At 42.9% G+C, this 19,678-nt stretch overlaps 1 protein-coding gene across 4 annotated transcripts in view; it reads right to left on the bottom strand.

Moving 5' to 3' along the window:
- Positions 1-19,678, bottom strand: part of RAD50 (RAD50 double strand break repair protein) — a 79,776-nt gene that overhangs the window by 9,172 nt on the left and 50,926 nt on the right. For 3 of the 4 annotated variants that reach the window (XM_051843298.2, NM_001171348.1, XM_051843299.2), the window contains 8 exon segments: positions 17,575-17,764; positions 16,101-16,227; positions 15,496-15,689; positions 12,310-12,420; positions 11,863-11,955; positions 11,672-11,785; positions 9,051-9,178; positions 5,100-5,324 (listed from right to left, as the gene is read on the bottom strand). In XM_051843298.2, coding sequence (XP_051699258.1) covers positions 5,100-5,324; positions 9,051-9,178; positions 11,672-11,785; positions 11,863-11,955; positions 12,310-12,420; positions 15,496-15,689; positions 16,101-16,227; positions 17,575-17,764 — 1,182 coding nt within the window. 4 annotated transcript variants of the gene reach the window in all.

Genomic DNA, 19,678 nt, shown 5'->3' with positions numbered 1-19,678 from the left:
GCCTAAGACTACCTTCAAAATATGTTCTGTGAGCTGCAGTCATGAAATAGGAAGAAGCACAAATCATCTGGAAGACAGGGTTGAATGCAGTGAGTGGTACAAGTTATGGAGTACAATGGAAGGAGATCTTCTGTCTGCTGGTTCACTCCCCAGATGGCCACCAGGACCAGGGCTGGCCCAGGTCACAGCTAGGAGCTTCCTCCTGGGGCCTGGGGTCTCCCACATGGGTGTAGGGGCCCAAGCACTTGAGCCATTGTCTGCTGCTTTCCCAGGTGCATTACCAGGGAGCTGAATTGGAAGTGGAGCAACTGCAACATGAACCGGCACCCCTATAGGACGCCTACACTGCAGGCTGGGGCTTTAACCCGCCGTGTCACAGCGCCAGCACCGGCCCCTGGAGTCCAGTTCTGCTCCGAATTCCATTGCAGGATGCAGTAAATGATGGCTCAAACAGCTGGGTTGCCACCACTGTATGTGAGACTTGGGTAAGTTCTAAATTCATGGCTTCAGCCAGGCCAGTCCTAGCTACTGCTGGCCTTCAGGGAGTGAACCAATGGATGGGAGATTTCTTTGTCGCTCTCTTTCCCTCAAAATTTAAAAAAAATTTTTTGGAACACTCTATTGCATTTAATGAAGAAGAATGATGGCTTTAATGGTGTTTATAATTCTGGTGAGCCATGGAAATCTTAGAACCTTGCTGTCTGTGAAGTTCACAACCTAACACATTTCCTGTTTGAAAGGAGCCATCACAAGACCAGAAAGACTTGTACCAGTGAAACTGTCCTTCTTGATACTCTAACAGATACAGGTCAGCAGACATCTGTCCAAATCCACAGAAAGTACAACACCAAGCATCAACACTAACATAACCTATGGACTCTGGATGTAACTCTGCCTTTCAAATACGGGTTCAAATTTGATGTCACAATCGAAGCAACACCTCAGGCCTTCCCAGGCCTCCCCAGGACAATGGTTCAAGGTCTGTGTTGCTGCTCTGAGGGCCACTTTTCTAACCATCTTAGGACGTAGCCATTAACACGGAACTGAATGCCTAAAATGCAGTCATTAGCAGGTATCTAAAGGGCTGGGCAAATCCCACCTACATAAATCAAGCCCTCATTTTCTAGAAGACTTCCAGCTCTTGCTTTTCCTCCTTAAACCACCTCTGGGCTCAGGCTGCTGAGGAAGATAAGCTACTGTTATGGAAAGATCTGTACTGATGTTCCCAAAGTGCTCATAAACTGAAAACTGATCTCCGTAAAAAATAAGAATGGGGAAGTAAGAGGGAGGAGGAAGAAAGGCAGGAGTCTGGGTGGCAGGAAGCATCATTTTCCCAAATCTGTGTATATTAAATGCATGAAGCTGTATTCCTTAAAAAAAAAAAAAAAAAAAAAGATAAAAAAAAGTGACTCCTAAGTGGGACTTCCCCCAAACCCCAAGCTATTTCACTGGATAAAACACTAAATGGAAAAGCTATAGAGCTATACATTTTTTTCTAATAAAGATTAGTTGAGAAAAATAATTAATCAAATACATTGATAAAAAACAGTAAAGGTTATTTTCCCAATGACAGTACAAGCACTATCCTCATTGTTTCATGTGAAATGCAGAGCTGTACCAAACACTGAAATGTTAAGTTGCTGAAAACTGGCCGTGACCACTGTGCTTAGTCATGTCACCATTATGACACAGGATGTTCCTCCCTCCTGCCCTGGTACTCAGCACCGTGGACTTCTTGGCTTTCCACAGTTAGGTCCCAGGAAGCCATCTTGCTTAAGGGAAATGGTATTTTGAATCTCATGTCTGTTACTTAGCAAAACTCAAAAGTCCCTAATCTATCAAACTTGTGTATTTAAAAGATAGGTGACCTCTTGGGGGCAGGCATTTCATGCAATGCGTAGGATGCCAGTAGGGGCATCCACATCCAGCAGTCCAGGAGTGCCTGGTTTGAATCCCAGCTGTTCCGTTTCCAACCTGGTTTCTTCCTGACGTGCACCCTGGGAGGCAGGAGGTGATGGCTCAGGAACCTGGGTCCCTGACACTCATGTGGGAAATTCAGATTAAGTACGAGGTTCCTGGCTCTAGCCTGCCCATGCCCTGGCTATTGTGGGCTGAGGGGAAAAAAACCAGTGGATAGAATATCTTTTCTTCTGCCTTTCAGTTAAAGATAAGACAAACTAAAAAAAAAAAAAAAATTTAAAAAGTGACTTATTTTCAGCACCAGCACTGTGGTGCAGGGGGTTCAACAGTTGCCTGCAGCATAGGCATCCAATACAGGCAGCTCCCAGCTGCTGTTCGGCTCCCAGCTGCTCCTCTTCCAATCCAGCTCCCTGGTAATGCATCTGGCAAAGGAGCAGATAATGGCCAAAGTGCTTGTGCCCCTGCACACACGTGGGAGACCCAGAAGAAGCTTCAGGCTGGCCCAGCTCAGACTACTGTGGCTATCTGGGGAGCGTACTAGCGGATGGAAGATCTCTCTCCACCTCCCCCCTCCAAATCTACCTTTCAGATAAAAAAAAATAAGTCACCTATTTTTCTAGATATAGCCCCTAAAACCATGAGGGTAATTCAAAAAGTTCATAAAAAATATAAAGTTAAATTTATTTTAGTACAGAATTTTTTGAAATCCATGCAGTTTTTTCATAATAACCATGTTCCATAGACTTTCTAAAGACCCTAAATATTAAATAAACTTCCTAAAATCCTTAAGACTATTAAACTAATTTTCCTTAGACTTCCCAACCACAGCTTTTAAAATTCAAGCAATGGTTTAACCACCATCACAAGAGACACATTTGCTTAAGAACTGTGTTTGGTATGAAACGCCACTGGTTATCTTCTGGTTCTGTAATCTGACCTCTGGCCGCTGCAGGAGCTATGGATATGAAGCCACTCTGCACCCAAGGTCGGGACGAGGATGGCGGTGAGCAGCAAACAAAGCACTCATCCAAACAAAGCTCCCCTTGAACATAGGGGTCCACGCCCAAGTCACAACAGCTGGCCGCCTCAAATCCAAAACTGTCCAAACTGTAGGCTTCCACTTAATCTTAGAAATATGACCTAATGTGCAATGCTCACGTCTGGGAAAAATCAGAGTAGCACATTCTGGGCACAGGGTGAAACACTGTTATCTTGAGTGATACATTCTGCAATCATTTAAACTGATCCTATTAGTATGGAGTAGCAGATAAGTGATGTATGCTTTCCCCCTTATTTAACACGTCTCTGACCACTGCCGAAGCTTATACTTGGTGATGTTTTTAGATGATTACTAATAACAGATGGTAATCAGCTTTTCTTGAAAATGCCCTGCTAATTTCCTGTGCTACCTTAAATAGAAATGCAACACTTAAACTAACTGCATACTTTATTCTAAGAGATAACAATGAGGGAAATTTTTGGACCTTCTAGGTGAGAAGACAAATTTGGGGCTCACATACAAACCTCAATAAGGCCACTGTTTGCATGCAAGCCCACAAAGATGCAATTTTGGGGAAATCTTGTACTGCCTTTCTTCTCATTTAGAAGAGTTCTTCTGAGTACCCGATCAGAGAACTCAGTAAACATCATGGCTTTGTGCCTAAGGCAAGTCTAATGGCTGGAAAGCACCTTGTTCCTCCCTACCCGCTTCTGCCCCTGGCTGCCCCATCACCTGTACATCCTCACCATGTTCGGTCTGATGCTGCTGTGACCAGGATACCTTCCCTGCTGAAATACCCGTTCCTCATTAAAGACTGAGGTCAAACAGACTGTGGAGCACCTGCCCAGGGCTCTGCCATCGAACAGTCAGCAGTGTGGAGAAGGGACAGAAAGATACTCCCAGCATCCAGAGTCTGACAAGAGAGGAACAGAGCAGGGAGGGCCCAGTGTTGTGGCACAAGTTGAGTTGTGTCACACGTTGCTTGTGACACTAGCATCCCATGATCAGAGTACAGTTTATGTCCTGGTTGCTCTGCTTCCCATCTAGCTTCCTGTTAATGTGCCTGGGAAAGCAGAAGTAGTTGGGCCCTTGCCACCGATGTGGGAGACCAGAATGAAGTTCCTGGTTTTCATCTGGCCCTGACCTGGCTATTGTGGCCACTTGGGGGATGAGCCAGTGATCAAAGATCTCTCTTGCTCCATCTCTCCTTCTCTTACTCTTTCAAATAAGTAAAAAAAAAAAAAAAAAAAAAAAAAAAAAATTTAAATGCAGAAAATATGAAGAACACCTACTAATCATTAAGACCAATAATATACAAAAAATGGGTAAAAGATAAACTACACAAAAGAAGCAATAGCATGATCATTCACACAAATCAGCAGCAATGAGGGGACCGCAAAGGCTACCACATGGGCAGGCAAGCATGAAGACGTTTATAAAAATCAACATCAGATGTGGCATCAGAGAAGGCTCCTATCTACTGTTAGCGGGGTCATTTGGGAAAACAATTAAACATTGTTTCAGTAAACCAAGCATACCCTGAAACTTATTCTACTTTATAACCATATTATATCATTGCTCCAGAGATATGGCAAGAATGATCCTGGCAGCAAAGTTTCTATTACTAAAGACCTGAGGGAAAATGCCAATGCCCATCTACCACAGAATGCCACCAGGGGTAGATTCCCCAAAGAATTCTGTACAGCAGTCAAGATCAACATAGCTATAAGCAAAGACCAAAACAGCAAATCCTAGAATACTCAAAATATGGTACCATTTTTTAAAAGCTCAAAAAGAAAAAAAAAATCACACATTTGAGAAACCACTTTTTACAAAAGCAGAGATTGTGAACATACTTGGCACTGGTTACAGGGAACGGGGATGATGGAGGGAGGGCTGAGATAAGAGAGGAACATCAGGTGGATGCCAGAGAATGATAATGGTAAAGCTGTCAGAATGGTTAGCGCGGAGGCTATCATGAGTTCTCTTTACTATTAATATGCTTTATAAATTAAGTTTCTAACTTACAGTGAGCATATGGGCGTATATGCACATATATATTTTTCCATTCTATATACAAATGAAATATATTTAAAATGAGAAAAGGAGGTAAGCAGGACTGAGATACGTGAGGTGAGATTCACAGCAATGGGAACCACGTGTCCCATCTACTACTTACTGGTCAAGGGTCTTATAGTAAATGTCCAGGTCCTTGTTCACAAGCTCTGTGGTTCTCATAACAATCATCATTTCTCTGTACTTCTCCTCTGCATCTCGAAATTGAGGTTCTCGAAGTTCTTTCTTAAAATGAATAATTTCTTCCTCATAACCCTTCTGTCGCCCTAATGCCAGACTGTGATTTCTTTTTATGTTTTCTATGTTCTCTTGCAACTTCTGTTGTTCACTATTAAAGGGAAAAATGACAAATGAGGAATGCTTTCTAGCTTTTAACAACCTTAGGTAGGAAAGCTATATCTCTCTCTTTTTTTTTTTTTTTTTTGACAGGCAGAGTGGACAGTGAGAGAGAGAGAGACAGAGAGAAAGGTCTTCCTTTTGCCGTTGGTTCACCCTCCAATGGTTGCCGTGGCCGGCGCACTGTGGCCAGCGCATCGCGCTGATCTAAAGCCAGGAGCCAGGTGCTTCTCCTGGTCTCCCATGGGGTGCAGGGCCCAAGCACTTGGGCCATCCTCCATTGCACTCCTAGGCCACAGCAGAGACAGAATCCAGCGCCCTGACCAGTAGTAGAACCCGGTGTGCCGGCGCCGCAAGGTGGAGGATTAGCCTAGTGAGCCACGGCACCGGCTAGAAAGCTATAGATCTCTTAAGATGGTTATCATTCTCCTTAGTAATCAACATATGGTAAGTGTCACTCTCCTTGCCTTTTTAAAAAAATTTTTTGAAATTATTTATTTATATTACAGGTAGAGTTGTAGACAGAGAGAGAGACAGAGAGAAAGGTCTTCCTTCCATTGGTTCACTCCCCAAATGGCCATGACGGCCGGCACTGCACTGATCCAAAGCCAGCAGCTAGGTGCTTCCTCCTGGTCTCCCATGCGGGTGCAGGGCCCAAGCACTGGGGCCATCCTCTACTACCCTCCCGGGCCACAACAGAGAGCTGGACTGGAAGAGGAGCAGCCGGGACTAGAACCTGGCGCCTATATGGGATGCCAGCGCCGCAGGTGAAGGATTAGCCAAGTGAGCCATGGTGCCGACCTCTCTTTGCTTTTTAAGGCTTCAGTATGAGAGGAAATTCCCTTCCTTCCAAATCTGCAGCATCTAGGTTTCTCAACAGCTACCTTTTATGTGCTGAGCAAAGAACTCTTTTAACACATGAGCACTGAAAAAGTTCCTGCCTTTTAGATCTAAGTAAACTAAGGCACTGTATTTGACTAACATTACGAATTCACAAACTTCTGATTGTGAACTGAAAACACACAATCACAACACTGAGAATTTACCGAGTAAGATTTCATCATTTTGCTTACAATATGTCCAAGGCACAATACAATCTTATCTGAAGTAAATATTTTCTGAAATAATGCTTATTAAAATGTGGACTCCTGGCCAGTGCAGCGGCTCACTAGGCTAATCCTCTGCCTTGTGGCGCCGGCACACCGGATTCTGTCCCGGTTGCCCCTCTTCCAGGCCAGCTCTCTGCTGTGGCCAGGGAGTGCAGTGGAGGATGGCCCAAGTGCTTGGGCCCTGTACCCCATGGGAGACCAGGAAAAGCACCTGGCTCCTGCCATCGGATCAGCGCGGTGCGCCAGCCGCAGCGGCCATTGGAGGGTGAACCAATGGCAAAAGGAAGACCTTTCTCTCTGTCTCTCTCTCTCTCACTGTCCACTCTGCCTGTCAAAAAAAAAAAAAAAAAAAAAAAAAAAGGATTCCTGTATGAAAACAAAATTCTCTTGCACAATGATAAAAAGCGTAATAAAAAAAGTACTTGAGTTATTCTAATAATTTGGCAAATGACACATATTTCAGTCTGTTTTAAAAATCTCAACTGAGGGCTAGCATTGTGGCACAGCAGGTTAAAGCCCTGGCCTGAAGCGCTGGCATCCCATATGGCCGCCGGTTCTGGTCCTGGCTGCTCCTCTTCCAATCCAGCTCTCTGCACCGGCATGGGAGACCCAGAAGAAACTCCTGGCTCCTGGCTTCAGATCTGCACAGCTCTGGCCGTTGAAGCCAACTGGGGAGTGAACCAGAAGATGCAAGAGCTCTGTCTCTATATCTCTCTGTAACGCTTTCAAATAAATAAAATAAATCTTAAAAAATAATTAAAAGACAATAAAAATCTCTACTGCGCACAGTCAGCGCTGTGGCGTAGTGGGTAAAGCCACCGCCTGCAGTGCTAACATCCCACATGGGCGCCTGTTCTGTCCTGGCTGCTCCACTTCCGATTCAGCTTTCTGCTAATGCACATGGGAAAGCAGCAGAGGATGGCCCCAAGTCCCTGGGCCCCTGCAACCATGTGGGAGACCTGGAAGAAGCTCCTGGCTCCTGGCTTCAGATTGATTCGGCTCTGGCTATTGCGGCCATTTGGGGAGTGAACCAGCAGATGGAACACCTCTCTCTGCTTCTGCCTCTCTGTAACTCTGCCTTTCAAACAAATAAATAAATATATAACCACTTATCCAGCATCTCTCGTAGCCCTTATACTGCTCTCTGGTTTACAAACACAAATACAGGGTTGGCCTAATTAGATGCCTGTTTTTTCACATTTCTGTGTGTCCTGGTTGAATAAAGGTTTGAAACAGAACAGCTCTACATGGTCTGAATCAATGTGAAATTGTCATCTATCAGGTACAGAAGGAATTTTTAAAACATCTAGTTCTGGACTTCTGCAAAGAAATCCTTATTTCATTTAAGAGTTTCTTCTAAAAACTTCACTTTTCCAACATGCCAATTCAAGTACTAACATTACAGCATTCAAGAGCTAAGGGCCTGGCAGCTAGGACGTTAGGGTCACATTCCCGGCCTTCATTACGATTTTTCCTGTGATTTTTCTGGTCTCAGTGTCCTAACGTATAAAAGGTGAAGAGGCTAGTGATGATGCGCTCTTCCAGGTACAAACACTGATACTTAAAGTACCTAAACCAAGAAGATATAAAATGACATGAGAGTAACCATTTGTTAGCTTTTACAAACTCAATTACAACTTCACTTACTGTATCTACACATTAGAAAAATCTAAGCACTTTTTCAGATTTCTACATAAATTCAAGATGACAAATAAATCTACAAGGAAGGCTGAATGATGAGCAATCTGACTTCACCAGCTGAGATGGTTCAAAATCTATGTATTTGGCAAGTACAATCTTTTCTTGAGAGGCAGAGGGACAGAAAGAGAGCGCTCCCACCAGTTAGTTTACTACCCCAATGCCCAAAACAGCTGGTGTTGGGCCAGGCCTGGAGCTAGAAACTCAATCCAAGTCTCCTTCACGGTGCCAGGGATCCAAGTATTTGAATCATAACCTGCTGCATCCATGAGCCGGAAGCTAAAACTGGCAGCCAGAGCTGGGACTCAAACCCAGTCACTCTGATATGGAACGAGGTTATCCAAACCAGCATGTTAACTGCTGGGCCAAATGTCTCTACTACAACCTTTTACAGCAATCTTAGCATGTTGGCTTGTTGCTTTAGCATCATCTAGGTTCTTACAGAATTCCTAAGGCAACTCTAAGGCAGGCATGGTAGAAACAGTATTTTTTTTTCTGCTACATTAGGAAGGTAGAAAATGAAACGTGTCAACTAGATGAAGAATCAGGTTAATCATTTAAAAACTATATGCGTTGGCACATAATCACAACTGGGAATATCTACACTGACAAATGACTCTGGCAATACCATACTGCACAAACTCTGACACAGGCAGGCTCCACAGCCATGTACTCTTGACGCTCAACACTGCTGTTCTGTGCAGCAGGTTAGCAAAAGCCTGGGGATGTGGCAAGTTTAATGCCGAGTAACTACCGCCCATCACCATGAAGTCTATTTGTACAAAAACCCTGACCTATGGTAATTCTAATGGGACCTTAAGCTGAGGCTGAAATTCTTTTATGAAAAAAGTATTCACTTTCTTTACATTATAATAAAAATGTTGAATCAAAGATTATTTTCAAAAGCATACTTTTTCATTTGCAAAACCTGCATTTGACCCATTTCCTTCAGATGTTGTTTTCTTTCTTCTTCAACTTCTTTTAGTTCCTCATTTCTTTTTCTTAAAGTAAGGTTGTCCTGCAGCCATCGTTCCTGTATCTAAATTCAATCATCAAGTCACCATTATCATCAAGGCATCAGCATGAGACCCCAACAGATGACTGCTGACAGACAGTGCCACTCGGCCTTCCTCACAATCACAGAAGTCAGCGTGAAAGCTGAAGGCAGCTCTTCTTTATCTACACAACACCCTCCTTTTCGTGAACACAGACATCCTTCTTGTTAGTAAAATGGCGCCATCTTACTTGTGGTGCCATCTAACCCCCAGACGCCATCTTAGGCCCTGGCCCCCTGATGCCAGTTGCATGGTAGGCTTTGGCCCTGAACCTCAAGATCCAACCACCGATGTAAAGCTCCACCCCCACCCTAATGCGATTCGCTATTCCTACTTCCCTACCCGCCCCCTGACAAAGGGATATTAGGACCCATTTCCAGGATACATGCTCTCTTTTTCCTTTTTTGCCCCTTCCTTCTGTTCTGTCGGGTTTTCCCCAATAAACCCTTTCCCTTACTCCAGTGTCTGGTGTGTTTTGTGGTGGCCTTACACTGTCTCAGGAACAGAGGAATGATTTCTTCTTAGCTTTGACACAAAGTGAATTCACTGTGACTTCCTCTCTTCATTTGACTACTAGGATCTTTAGCTAGCACATCAGACTTTGTGGAGCACATTTTACTTACCTTGCTCCAAGCTAGTTTTATTACACTCTTGTTCTTATTTTTATATTGCCTCATTTTCCCATTAATTTAAAAGGTATTTGGCATTGCTCTGTTGTATATAACTTGGTAAAGAGTTTCTGGAACAAAGTAGGATACACAGTAAACTAACACCACTGCATTTACTAAATTAGACCACCAACTTAAAAAGGGCCAAGGATGGGGTACAGTGGGTTAAAGCCCTGGCCTGAAGCGCCGGCATCCTGTATGGGCACCAGTTCTAGTCCTGGCTGCTCCTCTTCCCATCAAGCTCTCTGCTGTGGCCTGGGAAAGCAGTGGAAGATGGTCCAAGTACTTGAGCCCCCGCACCCATGTGGGAGACCTGAAAGAAGCTCCTGGCTCCTGGCTTCGGAATGACGCAGGTCTGGCCGTTGCGGCCATCTGGGGAGTGAAACAGTGGATGGAAGACCTCTCTCTCTGTCTCTGTCTCTCTCAGTAACTCTTTCAAATAAATAAAATAAATCTTAAAAAAAAAAACAAAAAACAAAAAAAAAAACAGGGCCAAGGAATGGCAACTCTTAACAATCATTATATATGTACACAGACTGCTCTCACTATTTATCAGCAATCCATTTATAAGCTAGTATAATTAAGTACTTTTTATATATACATCGTTAAGTTTACATTATTTATTTAGCATTTCTTAAGCAAAGATCCAGTTTCTTTCTTTCTTTTCTTTCTTTCTTTCCTTCCTTCCTCCCTCCCTTCCTTTTTTTTTTTTTTTTTTTTTTGACAGGCAGAGTGGACAGTGAGAGAGAGAGAAACAGAGAGAAAGGTCTTCCTTTTCCGTTGGTTCACCCCCCAACGGCCGCTACGGCCGGTGCACCGCGCTGATCCGGCGCCAGGAGCCAGGTGCTTCTCTTGGTCTCCCATGCGGGTACAGGGCCCAAGCACTTGGGCCATCCTCCAGTGCACTCCCTGGCCACAGCAGAGAGCTGGCCTGGAAGAGGGGTGACCGGGACAGAATCCGGCGCCCCGACCGGGACTAGAACCCGGTGTGCTGGCGCCACAAGGCGGAGGATTAGCCTAGTAAGCCGCGGCACCAGCCTTTGTAATCCTTAAGATCTGTGAATTGACATACAAGACCAAATTACCTTAAGCACAAAAAAGGGACAGAATAATATGAATGGTATGACTCTATCTGTAAAAGTATATATACATTTTCATATGTGCATACACATGCACACACATTACACATAAATCTAAATTTACTGTATATGAATAAAAAACTACTCATCAGAGTAAGACTGGTAATCAGAAGATGGAAAGGAACACTTTTTTTTTTTCTGTTAAAGATTTATTTATTTATTTCAAAGTCAGACTTAGGGAGAAAAGGGAGAGACAGAAACAGATCTTCTATCCATTGGCCTACTCCCCAAGTGGCCGCAATAGCCAGGGCTGAGCCATGCCTAAGCCAGGAGGCAGGAGCTTCATACAGGTCTCACATGTGAGTGGAAGGAGCCCAAACACTTGGACCACCTCCTGCCACTTTCCCTCAGGCCATTAGCAGGCAGCTGCATTGGAAATGGTGCAGCCAGGATTCGAACTGGTGCCTGTATGGGATGCTGGCAACAGAGGTAGCAGTCTCACCTGCTATGTCACAACGCCAGCCCCAGAAATGAACATTTTTATTTTTAGTCCTTACAGATAAACTTTTGTCGCATGAGCCTTATATGAAAATAAAAATGAAAAACTAATAATTTCACGGGAATTGCTTTTCTCTGCCATTTGCATCTGTACTCAGTGGATTTTCTATTGAAAACAAAACACAGGAAAGAATGTTTTAAGTGTTAAGATACTGTAAGCTGAAAAACCTACCTTCTGTGTATCAATATCTTGTCTCATGATTCCCATTTCTTTATTTATTGTTTCTTTGTGTTTCTCACATTCACTTAGTTGAGCTGTAACTTTATTAAGTTCAGTTTCTTTTTGCTATAGAAGAAAATTAAAGTCTTTCAGCACATAAAATAAAAATAGAACCAAATAAATAACTTTAAGTTTTAAATTACCTTCTTATAGTCATCTTTCCCATCTTGAATGTAATTCTCAATGTCTTTCACATAACCATGAATATTCTTCACCTTCTCTTTGATGTCATTCAGCTGTAGAAAAGTATTTATTAAATTTTCACTGGGTAAGACTATGGCACCGAACAGGAGAGCACAGTGAAACGCTGGCTTGGTTCCAGGAACCACCTCTATCAAATTTCATGACCTTAGACAATTCCCTTTATCATCAACAGGAATGGATTAAATAATCTCAGTTCTTTTAGTTTTGATCAAGAAACAAAATAATCTGTTTAATCATTATTCTTGCAAGACTAATGTTAAAATTTTACAAATCTGAAAATACTATTTAACATGTCATTTAATTTCATGTGAAGTGATAAGTGTCCAACATAGTTCTTAAAAACAAAAGTTTAATATAGTTTGCTAAATATATAAATAAAATCTTACTTTATCCTGTGCTATTTTGTTGCTGGCATGTTTTTTGCTAATTAATTCTTCTTTTTCCTGCTGGAACTTTTCCAATGCTGTTTCCAAAGGGTTTACCTGCTCTTTAGCATCCTAAAAATATAAGAAAAATTAAGTCTAATTCCATTATCTTATTTTAGGTGTCATTCTTCACACTCAATAAAAGCATTATCCACATCCTATGATCTGAAAGTCTCCTTTGCTCCTTTCAATGATCCTATGAGGAAGGTACCATTAGTTTCATCCTCATATTTTAGATAAGACAACTGGCACAGAGAATGACTGACTTGCCCAGGGGCACTGAAGAGTAAAGGCAGTAGCCAATATTCTAAATTAGTCCAGCTCCAGAATTCACATTTATTTTATTTTATTTATTTTATTTATTTGAAAGGCAGAGTTACAGAGAGAGGGAGAGACAAAGAGAATCTTGCATTCACTGATTCACTCCCTAAATGGCTACAACAGCCAAGACCAGGACAGCCTGAGACCAGCCGAGAGCCTGGAACATCAGTCTCCCACACGGGTGGCTCAGAACTGGAGCAGCCAGGACTTGGACTGGCACTCCAGTATGAGATACAGGTATGGCAGGTAGCATCTTAACCCACAACACCACAACACCAACCCCAAGAGTTCACTCATTTTTTTTTAAGATTTATTTATTTGAAAGGCAGAGTTACAGAGAGGCAAGGAGAGAGAGAGATGTCTTCTATCTGCTGGTTCATTCCCCAAATGGCTGCAATGGCCAAAGCTGAGCTGATCTGAAGCCAGGAGCCAGGAGCTTCTTTCATGTGCCCCACTTAGGTGCAGAGGCCCAAGGACTTGGGCCATCTTTTACTGCTTTCCCAGGCCATAGCAGAGAGCTGGATGGGAAGTGGAATAGCTGGGACTCGAACTGGCGCTCATTTAGGATGCCGGCACTGCAGGTTGTGGCTTTACCAGCTACACCACAACGTTGGCCCCAAGTTCACTCTCTTTTAACACTGCCTCAGTAACTGATGTGACTCTTGGTGTAGGACATATCCACCTAATTATATTATCATGTGGCCTCAGGCCTGAGTTTTCATAAATTTACAGGCCCCATGTCAGCTGTGTGACCCAAATGGAAAGCTCATTCAGTCCAGGGTTCTCCTTTGCTTATGGGAATGTCAGTAAGAACATTTGTGGGGCTAGTGTTGTGCCACAGTGGGTGGTGTGGGGAGCAACTCGGACTAGACTAAGTTACTGGAATTAAGACTTATTCTATGCATCTGCTCTCCCACAATATGGCGCTGAGAAGGGAGAAACAGCTTCTACACAGCTGCCTCCAGTTCAACCAATAAACTGTAGGACCTGCTCCTGACTGGAGGAGAGCAGCGTACTCGGCGTATGGGTAGCAGAGTTGGGATTGGTGGAAGAGGACTATAAAGGAGGAGAGAGACAACATGCACGAGGAACATCTAGGGGGAACATCTGAGGGAACACCTGTGCAGCCCCCGAGAGAGCCGGCCGGCGGTGTGCTGCTCCCCCGCGGAAGTGGGGAAAGTGGCTAGGGGGAACCGCCCTTCCACGGAGGTGGAAGGGACGGTAGCCAACCCGGGAAGACCCAGCAGCAAACCCGGGGAGGGCCGAGCAGACGAAAGAGCAGCGCAGGGTCCTGTGTCGTTCCTCCACGAAGAGGGGGAGCGACAGGTGGAGCCCTGGAATCCCATATGGGTACTGGTTCATGTCCTGGCTGTTCCATCTCATAAGCAGCTTTCTGCTGATAGCCGGAGAAAAGAAGTCTAAGACGGCCCAAGTGTCTGGGTCCCTGCCATCAACGTGGGCAACCTGGAGGAGGTTTCTGGCTTTGGCCTGGCCCTTCCCTGACCACTGGAGCCATCTGAGGACTGAACTGGCAGATGGAAGATCTCTTTCTCTGTTTCTTCCCCACTCTCTGAAACTCTGACATTCAAGTTAGTGAGTAAATGCTAAAAACAAAAACAAAAACAATTGGGTCTGTAAGCTTAGACTACTAAGGCTAAGCAGATATTCTACAGTAATAAAAGCATACTGGTACACTGATGCTGGTATGTTCATATCTACTGCCTTCAAGTAACAGACTTTTTTTTTACTAGTCAGAAATCCCTGTTATTTTGCCTTGTAACACCTCTACAACTTACTGATTATGATAGCTACCATTCAAAACAATGGCCCTCGAGGCCGGCACTATGGCATAGCGGGTAAAGCCGCCTCCTGCAATGGATGGAAGACCTCTCTGTCTCTGTGTAACTCTGCCTTTCAAATAAATAAATAAATCAGAAAAAAATGATTTTCAAGGACTTTAAGATCCTGACTTATCAACTGCATTGACAAAGGTGTGTCTTACTATACTGGAAAATGGAACATGATGGGAAACAAACTGTATTCAGTATCTGAAGACCTGTATGAAAATCAACTCTGCTTACGCATGAAGTGGGGCAATTCATGACCATTTACAAATCTCAATTTCTTTTTCCATAAAAAGGAGATTTAGTTATCTACCTCAACAGGGCTTCTGAGACCCTGAATGGCTAATGTCAAGGTGCTTTATAAACAGTAAAAAATTGTACAAATGCAAGTTAATACTATTTTATATAAAACTCTGATAATATGGAATCCAAAATTGCTTAACAAACATTCATATTAATTGACAGATATTTGGTAACCTATTTAGTGCTTACTTAATGAGCATATTTTTATTCTGAAAACGTAGCTAAAATTGTTGTTGTTTCTGACTCTATTGATAAACTTATTCACTCTGGTATTTGCTTAACCTAGATAAGGGATGGCAGATGCATTCCAGTACATGCCAACTCAGTACCTACTCCCAGGCCTGAGACTGTCTGCCCCGATACAGGATTTGTACCTAAAACAAACCTTCCATACAAACAGGAATCACCACACAGAATTATCCTGTAAGCGCCTCACTATTCCAGTAACATGATGTTATACTTAGGCAAGCAGCAAGTCCTTCCACATCATGGTCAAACTCCTTTATGCAATCTTTATGAGCACAAATTCCTTTACTCACGAAATACACAAAGAACTCTTATGGCATTTTTGCTCAACCCTCACAGTAACTGTACTTCTGGTCACTACCAACAAAGAGCATTTCATATACTGCATTATCACTATTCAATTTAATAAACAACCATCAATGAATGTTCTTGCCTTTATCTCTCTGAGTAAAGACTGAACTTCAGTGGACAAGTCCACAGTCTGTTCCTCCAGTTGCTGACGACGCTGCAAATTAGTGGATATCTGAAGTTTCTCTGATTTAAGTTCATTTGCTGTACTTTTTAGGTGTTGGATCTGTTCCTGTTGGTCCTGAATGAGCTTACGATTCAATTCAATCTTACTGGAAACTGTACAGAAACATATTGACATACTGGTTAATACAAGGGTACAGAAAGCAACTAGTGTCATACTTTAAGTGCTTACAGGTCTAGTAGAATTCACAAAGGCTGAGTTTCTGCAGGCCCCACCCACTGCAACCAAAGTGTGACAAGAACACCTCCCACCTCTCCTGACCACTCACAGTAAAGATCACATGGCACATACGAATGAAAACAGAGTAGAGCTCAGTTGGTACTCTCCTATTATTCAAAATGCAAAAGCAGGAAAATACAGAGGATGTTCTTAAGAATACAGAGTGAATATACTGAGCTGGAAGGAACAAAGTTCCCAGCCCATGTAGCACACATAAAATTCAGTATAAAAAGCATGCAATGACAATGTCAAGATCCTTATGGGTACAAGAACAAAGTCTATGTTACCTGTATCTAATTTGTGCTGTTTTTCTTGTTTTTCCTGGTTTACTTGTTGAACAGTTCGATCTAAGTCTATTCCTTGTAGCTTGGCTGCTTGCTGTGCAATTTTTCTTTCAACATCTTTAAGTTCCATCTGAAGAATAAAACAAAGTCTCTTCACCTAAGAAACTTACTTCATTATTGCTCAAAATCTTTTTATTTTCAAGATTTATTTATTTATTTGAAAGAGTTAGACACACACACACACACACACACACACAGAGGTCTTCCATCTGCTGGTTCACTCCCCAACTGGCCGCAATGGCCAGAGCTGAGCCGATTTGAAGCCAGGAGCTTCCTCCAGGTCTTCCCACGCAGGTGCAGGGGCCCCAGGACTTGGGCCATGTTCTACTGCTTTCCCAGGCCACAGCAGAGAGCTGGATCGGAAGTGGAGCAGCCGGGTCTTGGATTGGTGCCCACATGGGATGCCGGCACTGCAGGCAGAGGCTTTACCCACTATGCCACAGCCCCGGCCCCTCAAGATCTTTTTAGTAAAGCTGAATAAGATAAAAATAGACTAAACGTTCAGTAATCAAAATACATGATAGGAAGCTGACCAAAAATTAAAAACAAGGAGAATTACATCTTAATTTCCATAACTTATGAATTAAAAAATTGAACACAGAGAGGTAAACTAAAAAATTGTTCTTTGAGGTTACAGGAAGTTTAGGATGGGGCACTTTATTTTTTTTTCCAGAAATTTATTTAAGGGTCTGGCATGGTAGCGCATCAGGTTACACTATTATCTGCAAAACCCATTTGCTCTACTTCCGATCCAACTCCCTGCTAAGGTACCGGGGAAAGCAGCAGAAGATGGCCCAAGTCCTTGGGCCCTTACCTACCAGTGCACGACCCAGATGGAGTTCTAGGCTCCTGGCTTCAGCCTGGCTGAAGGCCCAGCTATTGCAGCCATTTGAGGAGTGAACCAGTAGAAGGAAGATCTCTGACTCTCCTTCTCTCTGTAACTCTGCCTTTCAAATAAATCATTTTTTAAAAAAAGATTTACTTATGTAATTGAAAGCATGGAGATGGAGAGACAGGGAGAGAAGGAGAGAGATTTTCCATCTGTTGGTTCTCTCCCCAAGTCACCAGGACAGACAGGGTTAGATGAGCCAGAAGCCAGGTGCCTGAAACTCCATCTGGGTCTCTCATGTGGGTGGCATGGGCCCAAGGATCTGGGCTATCTTTCACTGCTTTCCCAAGTGCCTTATGAGGGAACCAGATTACAAAATGGAAAAACCAGGACATGAACCCGCACCTATATGGGATGCTAGTGTTGCTGGCAGCAGCTTAATCTGCTGTGCCACAACACAAGCCCCAAGCTGGGGAATTCTGAATGCAACTGGTCCCTCAACACTAGTTACTATTATTAACACTCTAATCGCTTTTCTTATTCAAGTCACCATGAAATAAGTTTTATTCTGATTTAAACTAAACTTACCTGGAACCTCTCCATAATTGTAACATCTGTCAGACATACTTTAGCACTTTCTTCTTCAGGCATTATTGTACCCAACAGAGTTTCCTGTTCTTCTATGTCATTTTTCAGGCGCTGTATATCTCTATTGACATTCTGTAGTTTGTTTCTTAATTCTGGTATCTCCTTCTCTTTTAAATCAACTATGCTTTGCCTTAACAGAAAACACACAATTAAAAACAATCTGATGTCCCCGTAAGTAGACTAAAGACACGTATTTTTTTGACAAGAATACAAGAAGTGACACTGAACCCCTTTCCGAGCATCACAGCAGCAGCTATCTGGTATCAATGCACTCACTACTTACTCACCTGGGGAAGGTGGCGTGACTCAGGTTTCTCCACTGTAAATAAAGTTCCTATTTTTCTCTTTGACTTACACACTGAGACTATGTAATTATACTGCTGAGTTTAGTATCTCTTGGTGGACCTTTCTTGCAGTAATTATTATTTTGCTGTTTGCCAAACTGGAAGATATTCTATAGATTAATTCCTTAAAATGATAAGGTCATACTGAGGCAAGTATTTTGGTGCAGTGGTTAAGCAACCAATTGGTATGATGGCATCCCATACAGCAGTACATAGCTTCAGGTCCTGGCTGAATTTCCCATTCAGCTTCCTGCTAATGCTCATCCTTGAAGGCAGCAGGTGATAATTCAAGTACTTGCAGCCTTGCCACCCACATAGGAGACCTGGATGGAATTATGGCCTCCCAGCTTCACCTGGTCCAGCCCCAGCTGCTGCAAGCACTTGGAGAACAAACCAGGGGACTGAAGATCACTCGTGAGTGCGCTTTCACTCTGTTGCTTTCAAATAAATAAAATTAAGTAAAAATCTTAAAAGTGTCAAGGTCGGCCGGCGCCGCGGCTCACTAGGCTAATCCTCCGCCTTGCGGCGCTGGCACACCGGGTTCTAGTCCTGGTCGGGGCGCCGGATTCTGTCCCGGTTGCCCCTCTTCCAGGCCAGCTCTCTGCTGTGGCCAGGGAGTACAGTGGAGGATGGCTCAAGTGCTTGGGCCCTGCACCCCATGGGAGACCAGGAGAAGCACCTGGCTCCTGCCATCGGATCAGTGCAGTGCGCCGGCCGCGGCGGCCATTGGAGGGTGAACCAACGACAAAAAGGAAGACCTTTCTCTCTCTCTCTCACTGTCCACTCTGCCTGTCAAAAAAAAAAAAAGTGTCAAGGTCATGAAAGACAAAGAAAGATTGATGAGCTGTTACAGACTCAGGAGACTGAAGAGAAACAAAGGCAAGATACAGAAAAAGGGTATCAAAGGAAAACCTGTTAAAATTTGAATATGGTTTATGATTTAGTATCATTATATCAATGCTAATTTCCTGATTTGATAACTGTATCATGGTCACAGAAACTGTTAACATCAGGAGAAGCTGAGTGAAGGCATACCTAAATATTCTCTAGTACAGAATCATTCATATATATATATATATATATATATTTAATTTACAGAGAGGATGGAAGGAAGCCTACCACTCAGCCAAACACTACCTATGATTAAGGTACTAAAACTGCCAGCCCATTTTACTGTTGCTACTCTATTGAATCACTGCCTCTCTGGTTCCATACTTACATTTTTGTTGACAACTCTAAAGCAATAAAATTTCCATACAGTCTTTTTCTAAAAATCTAGTTGATTTCAGAAGAATTTCAAATTCTTGTTTTAAATTAAATTAGTAAGGAAAGTTAAAGTGGTATAGTAAATTAGTCTCTAATGGGAGTATTACAAAAAGCTGAAAGAAAAACCCAAAAGCTCCTATATACTATTACTAAATAATCTTTAAAAAATGTACACTATGATCAAGAAACATCAACCTGAACTGATCTGTGGCAAAAGACATATACTATTTTATATTGCAGAAATATGCAGAATTCTTATTTCACAGATACATATACTCATAAATGTCATGAAGAACCCTATGCTTATATTACTTCCTGAATATTGTGGTCAGAGACCAGTAGTTGATGTGAAATCATGCTCCCTATACCTAAAAAGTGGCACAGCTAAGAAGGACGAGTGACAGTCAAGCATTCACTAACTGGGGACATCTTTG

Source organism: Oryctolagus cuniculus, chromosome 6, assembly GCF_964237555.1.
Source record: "Oryctolagus cuniculus chromosome 6, mOryCun1.1, whole genome shotgun sequence".
In the NCBI taxonomy this organism is placed as follows: Eukaryota; Metazoa; Chordata; class Mammalia; order Lagomorpha; family Leporidae; genus Oryctolagus; species Oryctolagus cuniculus.
Note: the sequence above shows the minus strand (reverse complement) of the source record. Positions and strands in the feature narration are given on the sequence as shown.